General features: G+C 41.0%; 1 protein-coding gene across 10 annotated transcripts in view; it reads right to left on the bottom strand.

The window, feature by feature from the left end:
* The window catches only part of USP40 (ubiquitin specific peptidase 40), a 49,872-nt gene that overhangs the window by 10,077 nt on the left and 20,661 nt on the right, over positions 1-19,134 (bottom strand). For 9 of the 10 annotated variants that reach the window (XM_053363896.1, XM_053363886.1, XM_053363867.1 and 6 more), the window contains 7 exons: positions 17,007-17,133; positions 15,791-15,848; positions 14,367-14,420; positions 11,622-11,710; positions 9,894-9,980; positions 8,090-8,126; positions 7,184-7,248 (listed from right to left, as the gene is read on the bottom strand). In XM_053363896.1, the coding sequence (XP_053219871.1) occupies positions 7,184-7,248; positions 8,090-8,126; positions 9,894-9,980; positions 11,622-11,710; positions 14,367-14,420; positions 15,791-15,848; positions 17,007-17,133 (517 nt within the window). The remainder of the gene's footprint in view (positions 1-7,183; positions 7,249-8,089; positions 8,127-9,893; positions 9,981-11,621; positions 11,711-14,366; positions 14,421-15,790; positions 15,849-17,006; positions 17,134-19,134) is intronic. The other variant, XM_053363935.1, reaches the window with a different exon arrangement.

Genomic DNA, 19,134 nt, shown 5'->3' with positions numbered 1-19,134 from the left:
GGACTTCAGGGTTGGCGCCATCGGTAATGGCGGATTCCCTCTGACTCTGAGGGACCAGCTCTGCGGGAATCGGGTCTGCACCGCTGCGGCGAAGCGGGGACCCTTCAAAAATCACAGGCGGGTGAAGCCTGTGAGCGTGGTACTTGGCGGGCACCTTTCGCGCCCCCCCCCCCCAATTTGCAAAGGAACCCAACTACGGGCTCCGGAGCTAAGCGGGGCAAGCGGCGCGGTGCTGTGAGTCAACTGCTTCTTCCGCGGAGCGAAGCCGCACAGCCGTTACCGGAGAGCGCTGACTTTTTCCTGTGACAATTCGGCTATAAAAAGCAACTACCCGTGAGTAGGATAAGATTGGAAATAAAGGAAGAAAAAAAGGCTTGATTCGGTACCGAAGCGGGGAGGTATAAACAGGAAGTCCGCCTTCCGTTTCTTGTAAATAGATTAAAGCAATGAGACTGTAAGCTAAAACCTTGAAAGACGTTTGAAAAGGACTATAATCCTAACGTCAAACAAGCGATTTCCCCCCCCCCTGGTTGCAGGAGAGGAGGGGGAAAAGGTTTGAACTGTATTTTCCTGCAAAAAAGAGAGGAAAGGAAGCTAAAATCCATCGCTTAAAACCTGGGAACGGACTGCCAATGGACAATAGGAATGCCATACTGTGAAAAGCGCTGTTGGTAAATAGAGTACTTTTTGACAGCTAACTCTGCAAGAGAGATACAGTGTTTCTGGCTGGCTTCTCCTGGTTTTAAAGTAACTGGAAATTATGTGAAATTGAAACTGTCGTCTATTTTCTGAATTGGGGGATTAAAAAAAGTTATTTTCTTTAAGATAACAAGTTCTGTTACTGCTACTGTGTCCCCCTAGAGGAAGTTTGAAACTGCTACAATAACAACTGGGCCAGGGGAATTTTCCACTTTAAAACAAACTCTGGCCGGGGGACTGACCTTGGGTTTTAACTAGAGTGTTATGGCAGATGGAAAAGAAAAGATAGAGTTGCTTCAAGAAAAAACAACGAGGTCTGGTAGATCTTTCCGCACAGACACCGGGTTGCAGCGAAGAGCATCAACATCAGACCCCTCTGTACCATCAGGGGCTGCACCTGTACAATCTAAACCAAAAGGAATGGCATCTGAAGATGTTTTAGCTTTGGCACTAGCTAAAATTAATGAATCTTTGGAAAATCTAAGTAAACAAGTGGCTGAAACAAATAAACAAGTAGCTGAAGCATCAGTTAAAATTGATCAAAACACTACAAGCATTAATAATTTGGGACAGAAGGTGAACACTAATACAAAAACTATTGAGAAACTGCTACAGGAATCTACTTTGACCCGAAAGACAGCTGAAGAAGCAAAGGAGATAGCAGCTGCTGCTGAAGAGAAGATACCACCAATATATAGGCAACTTGAGGACCACAGGTTGATGTTGTCTATGATTGACTTGAAGGAGAAACAAACGAATTTGAGGATCAGGGCTGTACCTCAACTTGAGAAAGACAATTTGATTGACTTTCTTATGCAGGAATTTGCAGACTTTTGGAAACCAGATTTGGAGAAGGAAGAATTCAAGATAGTGAGTGCATTTAGGCTTGGAAGGGGGGGAAGAACAAGGTGAGAGACTGTTTGATTACCCTCCGAACAAAAGAGGAGAGAGACAAAATCTTGAATCTGCATTTCCAGAAGACCTTGGAAATACATCAGTCAAGAGTGGAGATATTTAAAGACATTCCGAAACATCTTTTGGAACTAAGGTCCAACTACGGAGATTTGGTCGCCCTGTTGAGAAGTAACAGAATTGTTTTTAGCTGGGAATTTCCCCAAGGCCTATCTTTTAGCTTCAAAGGAAGGAAGATAAAGATAAGATCAGTGGACGACAAAGAAAGATTTTTGAAAGATCACGGAGAAGACCTGCAGAAAGAATCTGGAGAAGAGCTAAGAGCACTGGAAAGAGGAATACTAGACATAGAAAAATTATCTTTTGGAATGCATAGTTCAGAGAAAATGACACCACCGACAGAACAAGAATAAACACTTGGTGCAGTTGGAGGAAAAGCAAAGTAACCACATCATGGCTCTGCAACTATTAAGCTGGAATTGTAATGGTCTTAACTCCCCCAGAAAAGGAAAATAATTTTTCATTTATTAAAAAAGGAACAATTGGACTTGATTTGTCTACAGGAAACACATGTGATAAGGCTACATAGAAAAGTATTGATTAATAAAAGACTGGGTCAGGAGTTTATCTCATCGGATAAAGTTAAAAAAAGAGGAGTAGTGATTTATGCAAAGGAGAGTTTATCACCGAAATTTATCTTTAAAGATGACCAAGGAAGATTTGTGGCAATTGAGATTCAAATACAAGGAGAGAAATTTCTGAAAGTAGGAGTTTATGCACCTAATGAGGGGAAATCTGAATTCTTTAAAAAGTTGCATGAGACCTTGATGGACTATTTGGACTATAATCTGATTTTGATGGGGGATATGAACGGAGTCGTATCTACAAATATGGACAAGGCACAAAGACAGGTAGTCACCAAGGATGGTAGATTACCGAAAACATTTTTTGAGATGACAGACAACTTGGACTTAGTTGATATCTGGAGAACAAAGAATCCCTTGGGAAGAGAGGGAACCTTCTTTTCTGAAGCCAAAATGACATGGACAAGAATTGACCAAATATGGGTAACTAGAGGAATGGCACCAAAGACAAAATTTTTGCAGATATTTTGGCCAAAAGATTGAAAAAAGTGCTGGTGGAGGAGATTCATAAAGACCAAGCAGGCTTTCTCCCGGGTAGACACTTGTCTGACAATTTGAGAAACATAATTAATATTTTAGAAAAACTACAAGTGAATATTAATACCAAGGGAGTTTTGATATTTGTGGACGCGGAGAAAGCTTTTGACAATATTTCTTGGAGTTTTATGAAGAAGAACTTACAGGGTATGGGGGTAGGTGAAGGTTTTGGAAATGGTATAAGTGCAATTTATTCTGAACAAAAGGCCAAATTAATTGTTAACAATGTGGTGACGGAGGAATTTAAGATAGAAAAAGGGACACGACAAGGTTGCCCAATTTCCCCATTGCTTTTTATATCGGTCCTGGAGGTCTTGTTGAATATGATTAGAAGGGACCAGTTGGTTAAAGGTATTCAAGTCGGAGCTAAACAGTACAAACTGAGAGCATTTGCAGATGACTTAGTATTGACATTACAGGAGCCAGAATCTAGTACTAAAAGAGTTTTGGAACTGATTCAAGAATTTGGTCAGGTTGCAGGATTTAAGCTGAATAAGTCAAAAACAAAGGTTTTGGAGAAAAATTTAACAGCGATTGAGAGAGGTTTCAGAACGAGACAGGCTTAACAGTGGTTAAGAAAGTGAAATACCTGGGGATTAACATGACAGCTAAAAATGGGAACTTATTTAAAGATAATTATGAAAAATGCTGGACGGAAGTGAAAAAAGATTTAGAAATTTGGTCAAATTTGAAGCTTTCACTGCTAGGCCACATTGCTGCGATAAAAATGAATGTATTGCCTAGAATGTTATTTTTGTTTCAAACATTGCAAATTCTGGATAAAATGGATTGTTTCAAGAAGTGGCAGAGATACATTTCTAGATTTGTCTGGCAGGGCAAGAAGCCTAGAATAAAATTTAAAATACTAACAGACGCAAAGGAAAGAGGTGGATTTGCCCTGCCAGACCTTAAACTTTATTATGAATCAGCAGCTTTCTGCTGGTTGAAAGAATGGCTGCTTCTTGAAAACACAGACATCTTGGATTTAGAAGGTTTTAATAATGTATTTGGATGGTATGATAAGGTCAAAGCACATAAAGCATTTAAAAACCATATTGTCAGGAAAGCATTGTTTAATGTCTGGATAAGATATAAGGACCTACTTGAAAATAAAACCCCAAGGCGGTTCTCACCGATGGAAGCAAAGGCTCAGAAAAAGCTCAATATGGAGGCCAAATGGCCGAAATATTGGGAAATTTTGGAACAAGAGGGAGATAAATTGAAATTGCAGAGTTTTGAAAAACTAAAAAACAAAGTGCGAGATTGGCTTCATTATTATCAAATAATGGAGGCATACAATTTGGACAAGAAAATTGGATTCCAGGTGGAAAAATCAAAATTGGAAACAGAACTGTTAGATCCCAAAACTAAGACTTTGTCAAGGATGTATAACTTGCTGTTGAAATGGAATACTCAGGATGAAACGGTGAAATCTGCTATGATTAAGTGGGCACAAGATGTTGGACATAACATTATGATGGCTAACTGGGAACAGTTATGGACCACAGGTATGAAGTTTACGGCATGTAATGCCTTAAGAGAGAATATTATGAAAATGATATACAGGTGGTACATGACACCAGTCAAGCTTGCAAAAATCTATCATTTGCCCGATAATAAATGTTGGAAATGTAAAGAAACTGAAGGTACATTCTTTCACCTTTGGTGGACGTGCCCAAGGATTAAGGCTTTCTGGGAGATGATCTATAATGAAATGAAAAAGGTATTTAAATATACCTTCCTGAAGAAACCAGAGGCCTTTCTCCTGGGCATGGTCGGCCAATTGGTGCCAAAGAAGGATAGAACTTTCTTTATGTATGCCACAACAGCAGCAAGAATACTTATTGCAAAGTATTGGAAGACACAAGATCTACCCACCCTGGAAGAATGGCAGATGAAGGTGATGGACTATATGGAACCGGCGGAAATGACCGGCAGAATCCGAGACCAGGGAGAAGAGTCGGTGGAAGAAGATTGGAAGAAATTTAAAGACTATTTACAGAAATATTGCAAAATTAATGAATGTTAGAATGATGTTAGCAGTAAGGTCAGGAATATGTAAAAATGGATTGTTAACAGGTGATATTTTAAAGCTATAATATATTAAGATTAAAGATCAGGATAAAAACAAAGAGGGAAAGGATTTGCTGAACCAATAAATTGAACTGGAATACAAAAAAGGGAGGTGTGAGGAGGTCTGGGAAACAAGCAAATGAAAGATAGGAGACGGAAAGATTGAATTGTTTTTAACTGTTTTTATTTTGTATTTTCTCTTTTTCTTTTTTCTCTTTTTGTAATACTTTGGAAACTTTAATAAATATCTTTTTAAAAAAAAGTAAACATGTAAGAGAATACAGAAAACGCAAAAGATAGCAATGTTTTATCCATAAGGGGGAAAACCCTCCAAAGTTTGTTTCATCAATGGGAAATCCTCTGCCCCAAGCCTGCCCCCCCCACCCCCCAACGACTCAGGTGTACCAACATGGCTGCAAAGGAACAATTGGGAACCTTCAAATGTGTTCCTGATTGTTCCTTGGCAAGTGGGGCGCGTATTGATAGTGCTTGTTGGGGTGTCTGGTATCTTCTCTCTCTTCCAAAATAGATGTTGGCTTATATTACAGGTGTAAGTTCTGTATTATTTTATTAATACTATTGCTACAAGTCTTTGGTTAGAACAATACACCTATGAGAAAAAAGGGCACCAAATGCAAACCCCTCTGGGATTAGTTCCACTCAGGAAATTCCAATCCGACATCCTGAGTGAAGCTGATTCTTGTCAAAAGTGAGGTTTCAAAGTCAGTGCCAATCAGCTGATTATCAGGGACTTCAAGTCCTGCTTGGATTGGCTAGGATTTCTCTTTACAGCGTGGCTTCAACTCAAGCTGCCTTGCGAAGGTAGACTGGGCCACCTGACTCAGGGTGGTGTTAGGTGATTAACAGGTGGGCCTGCTGGAGGTGAGAAAGCTGAGAATCCAGGTCACTGCCAGGTTCTGTTCCCCACCCACTGACTAGATGCTGTTGCTGTGAGGTCAACATGTACTCAGTTCCACGATGGAAATTGCAGGCTAGGTCCCACACAGCCGTCCTATGGTTCTGGAATAAACCCTTTCCCATGGTCTGAGAAAACACAGTCTGACTTGAATTCCAGATCTGACCCACATCTTAAAGAAAATACACAGATTCCTGGGTAAGAAGATTGCAGAAGTAATGAGAAACATTGTAGCCTTTATCTTGGGAAAGCCAGGGATTGATTTTGGATGCCGTATTACAGGCTTCCTCAACCTCGGCCCTCCAGATGTTGTGAGACTACAATTCCCATCATCCCTGGCCACTGGTCCTGCTAGCTAGGGATCATGGGAGTTGTAGGCCAAAAAAACATCTGGAGGGCTGAGGTTGAGGAAGCCTCCTGTATTAGGTAAAATAGTCAATTGAAGTCATATATGGTAGTATTAAGATAAAGGTACCCCTGCCCGTACGGGCCAGTCTTGACAGGCTCTAGGGTTGTGCGCTCATCTCACTCTAGAGGCTGGGAGCCAGCGCTGTCCGCAGACACTTCCGGGTCACGTGGCCAGCGTGACAAGCTGCATCTGGCGAGCCAGCGCAGCACACGGAACGCCGTTTACCTTCCCGCTAGTAAGCGGTCCCTATTTATCTACTTGCACCCGGGGGTGCTTTCGAACTGCTAGGTTGGCAGGCGCTGGGACCGAACGACGGGAGCGCACCCCACCGCGGGGATTCGAACCGCCGACCATGCGATCGGCAAGTCCTAGGCACTGAGGTTTTACCCACAGCGCCACCCGGTTAATACTACTCATTACTTTTGAGAGGGACTAACTTAACCTGCAATTTCCATCTTGGAACCAAGTCTACATGCTGATTTCATGGTTACAAGATATAACTTACATTTCCTACTTTTCATTTCATTTCAGTTTTCCTTCTTGCACTACATCCTGCTCTATGTAATATTTTGCCTGAAAAAGAGCTCTAGAAAGCCTGAAAGTTTGCCACATTTTGGGTGACCCTTTGGTTGTCCCAGTAACGGTATTACCCACCTGTGTACAAAAGAAAGGAGTGCACCTAACCAAAGCTCACACAATAAAAAATAAATAAAAAGGGCAGGGACTGTAAGCAGTATACCCTGTCTGCCTATAGCAGAATCTCAATGCCATTTTTAAATAACTGATTTCCATTTTGTAAAGGGCACTAAAAGTATTGAAGTAGTAATGGGTTAAATAATGGGGCTACAGTTGCACATGTATTTTGGACTAACAAGTATGTTCACAGGAGCTATAACCTTTATACAGTATTTACAAAGTCCTATAGAAGTAATATCAAAAGGAATACTTATGCAAATGAATGTAAAAAATGAAGGAAAAAATTAGCTTTTTTACTTCCTCACTTAACGCATCCCCAGCTTCATAGCACCAGTCAATCTTTCTCAAGTGCCAGTTGTCCCCTGCAAAAGAAACCAGGAAATCGTCAAAGTGAAACATAAAAAATAACAAGAGTCACATCACAAATATTGTTCCTGCATATTTATCATTTTATTAAATACAGCGGGCCATATACAATGGGCAGAGCAATTCAAATCCTCCTTGTGCTGAGCTGGGGAGCACTGAGATTGAGCAGATGTCCTTTCACTCTGTTCAGCTGGCATCTTGCAGGCTGCCGCCGCCACCAGAGTAGCTCCAGAGTCATGTGCAGAGCTTCCCCTTCTGCCCACTGAATAAAAACAGTGTTCCAGAGGCAGGGAAGGTCTGAGCTGGCACCTGCAGACCTCATGACTATTCCATCTTGGATAATCCTGCCCCCCTCTTTCATCCCTGGTTGCTGTACAGAGCAGGGCTGCAGGTGTAGCCCTGCTAAGTGAAACCCCACCAGCTGGGGCTTGCATTGCCTCATAAGCCACACTCAGAGAGCATCTGTTGATAATCAACACTTAAGTTACTTAAGTCTATTGAATGTAATTGATCTACTCAGAGTATGACTAACGTGGGGTTATCACTCAATATAGAGGTCTGAGGTGGAGTAGCAAGAGAGATGCCATTTTGAGAATATTGTATTTCAATTATACCAACTTAGCAAATAATTAGATGTGGGGGATTTTTCCTTAGACTAGGTGACTTTTAGATTCCTGCCAAAGCGCACCAAAATCACGAACAATATTTTGCCACTTGTAAAGACTGCTTTATGGCACAATTCTTGTTGTTGGCTTCAAAATTTTCACAACAGTAATATTTAATAACAATAAAGAACTAAAATAAAGATAATAACATTTATATTAAATTTATACTAACCAGCTAAGCCAGACTTCTTCAGCATTAAATTTAAACACTGAAAGAAAAATACACCATAACCAAAGTTAGTAAAATTTAAATACTGATGAACAGCACTCACTGTGGTACATCATGACCATTTATTTTATTTATAAAAATATTTCTAAACAAAGTATTTCCCCAGCCACTCTGGGCAGCTCCCAACTATTAAAACCCCTGATAAAACGTCAAACATTAAAAACTTCCCTAAACAGGGCTGCCTTCAGATTTAGAAGACATCTGAAGGCAGCCCTGTTTAGGGAAGTTTTTAATGTTTGACGTTGTCAGAGAGTTGTCTATTTCCTTGACATCTGATGGGAGGGTGTTCCACAGGGCGGGTCCCACTACCAAGAAGGCCCTCTGCCTGGTTCCCTGTAACCTCACTTCTCACAGTGAGGGAACTGCCAGAAGGCCCTCAGAGCTGGACCTCAGTGTCTGGGCAGAACGATGGGGGTGGAGGCACTCCTTTAGGTATACTGGGCTGAGGCCGTTTAGGGTGTTTAAAGGCCAGCACCAACACTTTGAATTGTGCTCGGAAACGTACTGGGAGCCAATGTAGATCTTTCAGGACCAGTGTTAAATGGTCTCAGCGGCCACTCCCAGTCACCAGTCTAGCTGCCGCATTCTGCATTAATTGTAGTTTCCGGGTCACCTTCAAAGGTAGCCCCACGTAGAGCGCATTGCAGTAGTCCAAGCAAGACAGTCCGTGGGCAGGTAGGGTCTCAGCCTGTGTACTAGATGGAGAGAGTAGACAGCCGCTCTGGACAAAGAAATGACCTGTGCCACCATGCACAGCTGTGAGTCCAAAATGACTCCCAGGATGCATACCTGGCCCATCAGGGGCACAGTTACCCCATTTAGGACCAGGGAGTCCTCCACACCTGCCTGCCCCATCCCCCCAAAACAGTACTTGTCTTGTCAGGATTCAACCTCAATCTGTTAGCCGCCATCCATCCTCCAACCGCCTCCAGACACTCACACAGGACATTCACCACCTTCACTGGTTCTGATTTAAAAGAGAGGTAGAGCCCAAACCCCCTGATGGTCTCTCCCAGCGGCTTCACATAGATGTTAAAAAGCATGGGGGAGAGGACGGAACCCTGAGGCACCCCACAAGTGAGAGCCCAGGGGTCCGAACACTTATCCCCCAACACCACTTTCTGGACACGGCCCAGGAGGAAGAAGCGGAACCACTGTATAACAGTGCCCCCAGCTCCCAGCCCCTTTAGACAGTCCAGAAGGATGTCAGGGTTGATGGTATCAAACGCCACTGAGAGATCCAGAAGAACTAGGAAACAGAACACAGAACCATACAAAAACACACACACACAAAATGTTAAAACCAGGAATTAGGTCAGTATTGTGGGAAGGTATATTCTTAATTGTCTGCATAAGTCTAACAGCAGACATACAATTTAAATTAAAAACTACCACTTCAACCTTAAAAAGGCCATCTTTAAGATTTTGTTTTTCATTCCCTATTACACCACACAGAACAAAATAGATATGTCATTTGCTCATAGCCTCATTTTATTTATTTATTATTAAATTATTTAAACTTTTTTGCTGATCTCTGATTAGACTGATCAAATTATGTAAACCTAAAAAGCCAATTCATTTTTGCATTTTAAGGTTTTTTTGTTTCTCCAGAGGAACATTCAATTTTGAACCAATGTCTACAACAGCACTACAGTGCTATAGTGGTAGTACTAGAGTGGCCAAGCAAGAATTTTGAAATATCTCTACAGCAATGTGTTTACACAGAATGTATAGCTCCTGTATTTACCTCTCTTACAGTTGTAGTCTCCTGCACCACCATCTCCATCTCTGGACTAGACTGAAGCTCATGGCCCACAATATAATACAGAAAAAGCTAGAAGAAAGATGATTCATCAGGTTTCTTGCTCCATATACAGTTAAGCTTAGCATACTTCACATTTTAAGATTAAGGCATTTTATGGACACATAATCCAATACGGAACATGGCAGCCATGAAAATAAGTCATCAAATCAATTTGTAAAGTTTGGCATTTAGTGACATATCAATGGCCTAAAACAGTAACAAAACAGTCTTTCAATTAACAAAAGCTCCCCTGTTTAATCCTCTGGGGAAGAATGTTGCTTATCACAGGTGATTGCGGGGAGGGGAAATATTTCTATGTCTGAAATATGAATATCTGAATGTAAGCATCCATAATGTGTTTTGAATTTAAAATGAAAGTATGTGGCTGAAAACAAGTGCAAGTGCACAATCCTATGTTCTTTGGGATGGCGTCCCAAGGGCTACAGAATTTAGTGGATCTCTCTCTCCACAGGTGGTGGAGGAGGAGGAGGAGGAGGAGATCCACCTGCAGACTGGATGATCTGCCCTTGTAAGCCCCCTCTCAGACAGTATTGGGGGGTACCACCATCTGTATTTCGCTGCCATTAATGCTACAATAGCACAGAGGGCACAATGGAGGAATTCCCAAGGCTTAGATCAAATCCACTACATACGCCAAACACACTGCTGGAGGAAAGTACATTTATTTTCACTCCCACTGGACCAAAAAGAAAATATGCCTTCCCCTTACCTTCCACCCTGCCAGCCTGAGCCCACCAAAGCTTAGTGTATGACTGCTCATCCACCACTGATCCTCCCTCTCCCCAACTCAATAGGATTGCTCTGTAAATTCCCTTTTTCAACTGTATTTTTAGTTTGGGAGGGGCATAAGTTAATGGCAGAGCACATATACAAAAGATTTAAGGTTCATTCTCTGGTATCTTCAGTTAAAGCATCTAAAGCAGAAGGTTAAGAGTTACTTTTCCCCCTCCAGACACTATTGGGAGCTGATGCTAGTCATTCAGGCTACTAATTTGAACCCTGACAGTATAAGTTTCATTTAGTTCTATGTTCAATAACTAGGGAGCAATGGTTCAATTACCCCTTATAAGATCACAGTTTTTCTGAACCCAAACAATCCAATCTGTTGATTGCTAATAAAAGATTGACCCAGCGCTGGGATTTAAGGAAACAATTTATAAACAAGACACTGTTATGTGGAATTTCAAAGGAAACTACTAATATTCAGTACACTAGCTGTGAACAATGCAGTGACATGCCTTAAACACACTGTGGGTGGAATCTAACACTACCATTCTGCTAGCATGACTGCTTTTCATCCAACAGAAGCTTCTGCTTATGTAAGAGGAAGCTAGGCGATTTTCTCCCTCCCTACCCACTGCAGCCCTCTGCAAAACTGCTCAAGACCCTCTACAACAGCATGGAAGGTGGTGCAGAAACTGAATCCGGGAGGGGGAAATGAAAGAAAATTGCCTCCACTCAGCTTATTTTAGTGGAGGAATCCATGGGAACAAAGCATTGTATTAAACTTCAGCAAGGCGTGGGCTTCATCCAAAGGTACACTTACCTTATTCTGCCACTAACAGTGCCAACAACAAAATGACAAGAATAAAAATAGTGACAAATGTTTCCAAAAGCCCTTGTAAAACCTTCTTATACAGTTTGTCTTACCTCAGTGGCTGTTGGAGCTTTCCCAGAGCACAGTCCTAGAAGGCTTCCCATTTTCAGCTCTGCTTCTTTAACAGTATAATCCTCAGGCACTTAAGTAGCCCAAAACAGGAACAAAGAATCATGCTTTGTTTTTTAAAGCAGTAATGTAAAAATTAACCAGGAAACTCCAAAATGCACTGCACCTCATACAAATTAGAAAGATTGGGTTTAGACTTCTGTTTCTGGCCACAAACATGGAAGTAGTTCCCCTGAGGCTCTCCAAAGCCTGAGGGAGGGAGGGGGGCCAGAGGAGGCTTATCCGGTCCCCGTCCCCCCCCCCCGGAATTTGGAGGGGAGGGACGATGCCGTTTGCAGCCAGCTTCTGCCGTCAATGGAGGTGGAAAACTTTACCAGTGGCAGGGGTGCAGGGCGCTGAGTTTAGCACGACCCTACCCAATGGACCTTTGACCAAACTGCGGGAGGCAGTGGAGGACAGAGGTGCCTGGCGTTCTCTGGTCCATGGGGTCACGAAGAGTCGGACACGACTAAACGACTAAACAACAACAACCCAATGGACCAAACTGTAGTCTAAACCTCCCTTTAAATCCATCTCAGCCAAAAGAAGGGAACTCACCTTGAAACTTATCTATAGATGGGGGGGGGGCAACTCCCAAGAGACTGCAATCTATTCACAGAGTTAAAAACTGGCAGTCAAAGTTGTTGAGCTTTTTTGAGTTTTTTCAGGGAGGAGGTAAAATGTTGAGCTGTTTTTAGGGGAGTCACAATTGTTCAGCTTCTTTGGGGGGAGCCAATGATCTTCCAGTGACCTACCGCAGACGTCCAGTGATCTACCAGTAGATCACAATCTATCTGTTGGACATGCCTGCTATAGATGATACCTAATAACACCATGGAAGGTGGCACTGACACATCCAGGAACCTCTGCTTCTCAGTCCTTTACTTGAAATAGTTTAACATTTTATCATTAATTATTTTTTCCTTTATTCTTTTCCACTGGCTGTTCATATTTCAGTTAGTGCTTGTACTATTAATTAACTATAAGGTATTTTTAATAAATCCAATATAATTACTCTTCACTTTGCCAACCTACATAGTTATTATTGTTGTTGTTTAGTCGTTTAAAAAGCAGAGACCTACATAGATGTTAGTTTAAAATAATTATTCTTTCAAAGAACTTAATCCCCTGGTAACATGCAAATGCAAAGTTCCAATTGTTTTATTGTTGTTGGCAAATCCTTTGATCCTTTTCTCCAGATTTAATTCGTTTCCTCTTTCTGTGAAAGCAATTCACACCAGTTCAAAGATTCTTTTTATGCTGATCCTCCAGGTAAAACATTCTGCAGTTCTTGCTCCCCCCCCCCGCCCCCGCTTCTGTTCTCAGCCTCCTGGCTTCAGTAAAAAACAACACTAACCCCCTCTTTCTTACCCGGCGCCATGTGGGGGTGGGTAGTCTTTATTCCTTTGCAAATTCTTATTCAAAATCCTTTATTAGGCATATCACACCTCACATTAACAAACAAACATCATATACAGACTGTATAAAATACGGGCTCAGCGAACACAATTTATCCCAGTCCTATTCTTAACTCCAAAAAATAAATCAATGTACATAAATAATATAATACAACACAGCAACATCACCTACCATTAGAAACCACTAAGTCTCTTTATCATGGCCCATTCTTTCTTCATGGACAGCACTTAAAAATTCAGCCGCTATTAAAGTAATTTGATCATCACTGTCCGCCAGCAGGTCCTGAACAGTTGGTTGTGTAAAAAACTGTCTATTAAATTTTAGGGCCTCAAATAATTGTCTTCTGGCATAGCTGCCAAAATCACAGGAAAAGAATATATGCTCTAGAGTATTGGGTTCCTGTTTTCTGCATTTACAGAGACGCTCTGATTCTGGGATAGCTAAGTATCTTCCTCTCACTACCGCCGAGGGAAACATGTTAAATCTGGCCAACATAAACAGCCTACACGATTTCCTTTGCAAATGTTAAAAGTTTAAAAATCAAAACACCCTTTCCCCTATTTACCAACAAGAATAAACTAATGTCTATGAAGCTTGGCAAAGTGAAGGGAAGTGCAGGGGTTAGGCCTAGATGGCCCTTGGGGGTCCCTCCCAACTATACAATTCTATGATATAATATGCAATGCAACCATAAGGTGGAATCTACACACATATAAACTGTTCTGAAAATGCTTTTTTTACAGCATTTTAAAAAATACATTGAATTTTCCATAAGGCTCACCATCATCATCTAGGGTTACACTGTATATTGCACCCAAAACACACTTTAAACCATGGGTAGGCAAACTAAGGCCTGGGGGCCAAATCCGGCCCAATTGCCTTCTAAATCCGGCCCGCGGACAGACTGGGAATCAGCGTGTTTTTACATGAGTAGAATGTGTCCTTTTATTTAAAATGCATCTCTGCATTATTTGTGGGGCATAGGAATTCGTTCATCCCCCCTCCCAAATATAGTCCGGCCCCCCCACAAGGTCTGAGGGACAGTGGACCGGCCCCCAGCTGAAAAAGTTTGCTGACCCCTGCTTTAAACTTTTTATTTGCTGCTGTATAGCTGAATCTGATGTCGAATTAAAAAAAGCTGCAAATAACAAAGACAAAACAAATGGTTGCCTGATCATAAACCCTACTTCTTCTGTTTAAAAAAACGATAGCACAACCACAAACATACAGCTGCATTAAGCTGTATTTGGAGGACTGATATGTGAGCTTACCTGGACAAAGAAGTTTTCCATTTCTGCTAATGGGCCTGAGACAGCTATTGTTAACTGCAGCATAAAAAAAGAGAATAAAGATGGAATCAATACAAATCTATGAAGTTTCATTTGCCTGAATTTTTCTTCACCTCATTAATAGAAAGGCAATTTAATTGAATGGACAACTGCTCCTCCAGGTTGGAATGTAGAACAAAATGTTGTTGTTGTTTAGTCGTTTAGTCGTGTCCGACTCTTTGTGACCCCTGGGACCAGAGCACGCCAGGCATTTCTGTCTTCCACTGCCTCCCTCATGCTGGTAGCTTCGAGAACACTGTCCAACCATCTCGTCCTCTGTCATCCCCTTCTCCTTGTGCCCTCAATCTTTCCCAATATCAGGGTCTTAGTATCACAGAATTGTAGAGTTGGAAAGGACCACAAGGGTTATCTAGTCCAACCACTTGCAATGTAGGAATCTTTTTGCCCAATGTGGGGCTCAAACCCACAACCTAGAGATTAAGAATCTCATGCTCTACTGACTGAGCTATCCCTTCCAAGCCAGAGTTTCTGCTCATTTATATGCATTTCAAAATAAACAAATTTCAAACACTGAGATTAAATTAATTTGAGATTAGAAACATTTACAAAAATAGATACATGTGATGTTCAAGGAAATGTGTAAACATTTCCAGAAAATGAACTGTGTGGTTGGGGCAAATTGTCTTATTTTTAGAACCATTATAATGTTCAGTCTTTGAAACATAGTAAGCTCACAACTCATGTGCATTTAACTCGTGCACATTCAGCTTTATGTTTGTGGCAAAAATATAAATGGAAAGGGGGCAGGGTTCTGGGAAAGATGACTTTGGCAATCCCACCTGCCACTGAATCTAATGAGTTTTGTCTCTATGTGATTTTGGCTTTAGGTGTGATCCTCAGAATGTAACCCCTGTATATGTTGTGGACTTACTGTAGTAGAAAGTGTTTGATCCCTCTGCCTTAATCACACAGGTGCTCTCATACCTGTATAATAATATGCAATTACCATTTCTTCTTCCCTTGATAGCTTTTGTATGTACACAAATACATTTTGTTAGCAGTTTCTGTTAGAACTGATAGAAACCCACATGCCTATTGTTTTATCTACGATTTAAACAAAAGAATAAATGGGTTGGATTAACATGTCCCATGCATATAATTCTGCTCCCAAGGTTGCTCCTGCTGGAGGAAATGCAGTTCAGGGTGAATAAAAGGCTGTTTTCAGCTACTCATCCTTCCTCCTGCAGCCGCCTATATCCTCTTAAAAGCTGCCACAGAGGTAAGGAAGAAATGGAGGGAAATTCCTCCAGTAGCAGCTTTTGTTGGATCTGATACCACTTGGTATCTTCAACACCAACTCTGAAATAACCAACTGAACAAAATTAAATTTTGTAAAACTATTTTACCTAGCTCCTTGTCCAACTGCATTTCTTCTATTGCTTTAATCCTGATGTCTGCCATCACCTAAAATAAAAACCATTAATTAAATGCAAATGTGATTCAGCATAGGAATGCAGATTTCATAAATGTTTATGTTTTAGTACTTAACCCCCTTAACAGCTGATGGCTAAAACATTTTTATTAGCAGCCAAAAAATTCATTTTACTGCATTTCTTTTACTCCTATAAAACCTTGTATATTTTCAGATGAATAAGTTGAACAGGAAAAACCTTATATAGAAAAGTCAATAAGGTATGTTGACTATGAATATAGACTTAAATGTATTATTGAGCCATAAAATGCAGCTATTTGCATTTTAAAAGAATCTCCCCAACTTGCATCAATTATGTTTCTCCATAACCTAATGAGCTATTACTAAAACATTTTTAACTTCCTTGACACAAAAAGTGTGTAATATGGAACTTGTTTATTTTAATTGCATTTCAGTCCTTTTTTGTAATAGACTACTTCCTACATCACATTTCCCAACTTGTGTTCTTAAGATGCATGCAGGTAAAGGACAAGATGTCCAGTAACACATGTATTGAAATTATGCAAGGAGTCAGCTGCAAATACCAAACATATGTGACCAAGTACAAACAGTAAATACATAAATACTTCAGGTTGTATGAAACTAAACAGCACAAAGTGCTAGCACAATGTGGTTTCCCCCTCCTTCCCTTGTGTGTGCCCCTGCACCATCCCCTGAACTGCTCCAGAGGGTGGAGAAAACCCCACAACAGATTTAGGGGGCGCACAGAGAGGAGAGGGGGTGACTGCTCCGCCGTGCAAGGAGAAATTCTTGTGCTGATGTACTATCTGCTTAACACTGTACTGAGTACAACCCATTTATTGAAGACAAGCAAAGCTATTTAAATGTATATCTACCATATGTGTTTAGCACTTGAAACGTGTGTTTCTGTGCCCTAGTTTAAAAAGCAATGTGTGAATCAGTCCTCACATTCACAGCTGACACTAGGGGTGTTACAAATATATGCACATCTTCCTACTTTCCTATAAGCATCTAAAACACAAGCAGGCAAAAGTAACAAGGTAAACAGCTTTCTGGACTTGGACAATTTGGAAAGCAAAACAAAGTAGATGAGCTGAATTGAATGGAAGGAAATGAATCAGTGGAGATGAAATCTCTCAGAGCCGTGCAATCACAGTTGCTTTACTTACTGTTTCAATAGTTGCAGTAATTTTAACTTGTATCTCTTCAGCCTCCAATCTACAGAAATTTTTTACTTGTAACCAGCTGATATCATGCGTAAAAGCAGTCAAATTGCCGCCTGCCACATTCACCATGCTGCAAACAACACATGCTTAGAATGCATAATTGTGCACCACATGTAAGACAAAATGCAGGGAAATGAATTCTAAACAATGGTACTAATCTAAGCAACTAAATGACCCAGCAAGGTAGGGTCTCGTTCTTATGTAATAAACTAACATTGCAAATATCAGTCGCAGCACAACCCCAATCCCCCATTGTCATCAAGGAGACACTGTGGTGGGCAGTACTAGACATGCAAGTGTCAGAAGTCACAACACCAGGTGGTAAATCTGATTTTAGTCAGTATCATCTGCCTACTAGATTTCTTGTTCTTTATCCTTCTCCTCTTTTGGTTATTTGTTAATTACTCAAACACTGCAATGAATATGTATGGCACACTTCTAAGTTAAGTAATCTTAGTGCCTTAATGTCTGTTCCACGCAGATTTCAACCTAGAGTTTAGCCCAAAGAAAAAAGATAACCAGCTGCATATCAAGATTAATGCAGTTGCACATACATATATTTAGTGCAAATCTGTTCAAACCTTTCAACCCATGGGCTACAGATCCCTTAGAATTCTGGGTCCAAAGGGTTTGGGGGCTTCTGACTGCTTTGAAAAGTATGGTGCAGAGCAATCATCTTTTGAAATCAGTGAGACTTTCAAAAGCAGTTTTGATATGGCATAGTGTCCTTGAGTGAACCTGCAGAAGCTTTGGAACCCATCCATGATAGCTGTGGTTTAAATCTGCTGGTGGCGATTTTTAGCCATATTGCTGCTGATTGAGCCAACTGCGTAACTAACCACAACACTAGTTTTGGATAATCTGATGGACTGCTCAGGATGCAATGCTGGCATTTTTATGGCCAGCTCAGACCACAGCTGATAAAACACTTCAACGTTGTCTATATGTTAATTTCCTATACTGCAACATCCACCCATATATTTCTTAAAGTATGCCCTATGAATCCTATTCCCACAGAAACCCTTCAGGTGCCTTAAAATTCCAGTTTGACTGCACATAATCCAGGACCTAGATCCAGTCAAAGCCTGCTGACATCATGTATATATAGGGTACTAATGCGAATGGGGCCAACACAGAATCTCTAACAAAGTACACTGGAAATATGCATTCCCACATCAACAGAAATGAAACTATACAAAAAGACACACGAACTCTCTGTATTAGTGGGTTTAGGTAATAAATGTGGGAATGAAACTAATTTAGGTTCTCTCACAGAAGTGGATCTATGGAAAGAGACAGAAAAGAAGGCGGCAGTGTAATTTAGGCATCTTGAAAAAGAGCTCCAGCACAAAAAGATTAGAAGGAAATGTTGAAAAAGAAAGCAGATTCTGGAATACACATCCCAGTCACATTCAGAATTATTTACCGTGATAAATCTTTTTCATATAAAACTTCTCAGCTGGCATGACTTTTAGCAAATACTCTTAAATATAGAACTAATCTCTTGCCTACATGTTCTTTGCCCTAAATCGTGTAAGAGAGGAGGGAAAGAAAAGGGGCTCCACTGAGCTTTACACCAGGCTGCAGCTACAGACTGATGGACCTTGCTCAATATATTTATGCTTCTGGTTGCAAAAACATTGTTACCAGCTGTGAGTCCTTGAGATAGTGGAAAGAGGTGGTGGTAGAAGAAGGACAACAGAATCCCACTTGAATTATATCAAAGATGTTTATAGAGTGGTGGCATGTGCAAAAAAATATATATATAAAGCATTACTGTCACAGGCACTAGTAGGAGAATTCCTGTTCATGGTCCCAGGTAACCTGGATTAGGTGCCTTGCAGCACTGTTCAGGGCACACGGGGTGAGGGGGAGGTGAGAAAAAACTGGGAGCGGGAGGAGAAAGGGTTGAAATATTTCATTTCTCACTCTTCTGAAACAACCTCTCACTGTCAGCTTGAACCTGAAAGCCTTAGCAGGATGGAGCAAGCCATTTCTAGAGAACAAGAAAGGAAAAAAGTGTCCTCTCCCACTGCTGAAGCCTCCTTGTGCAATGAGGGTACACTGCAAG

The sequence above is a fragment of the Podarcis raffonei genome, chromosome 1, assembly GCF_027172205.1.
Source record: "Podarcis raffonei isolate rPodRaf1 chromosome 1, rPodRaf1.pri, whole genome shotgun sequence".
Classification (NCBI taxonomy): domain Eukaryota; kingdom Metazoa; phylum Chordata; class Lepidosauria; order Squamata; family Lacertidae; genus Podarcis; species Podarcis raffonei.
This window is presented reverse-complemented; position numbering and strand designations above follow the sequence as displayed.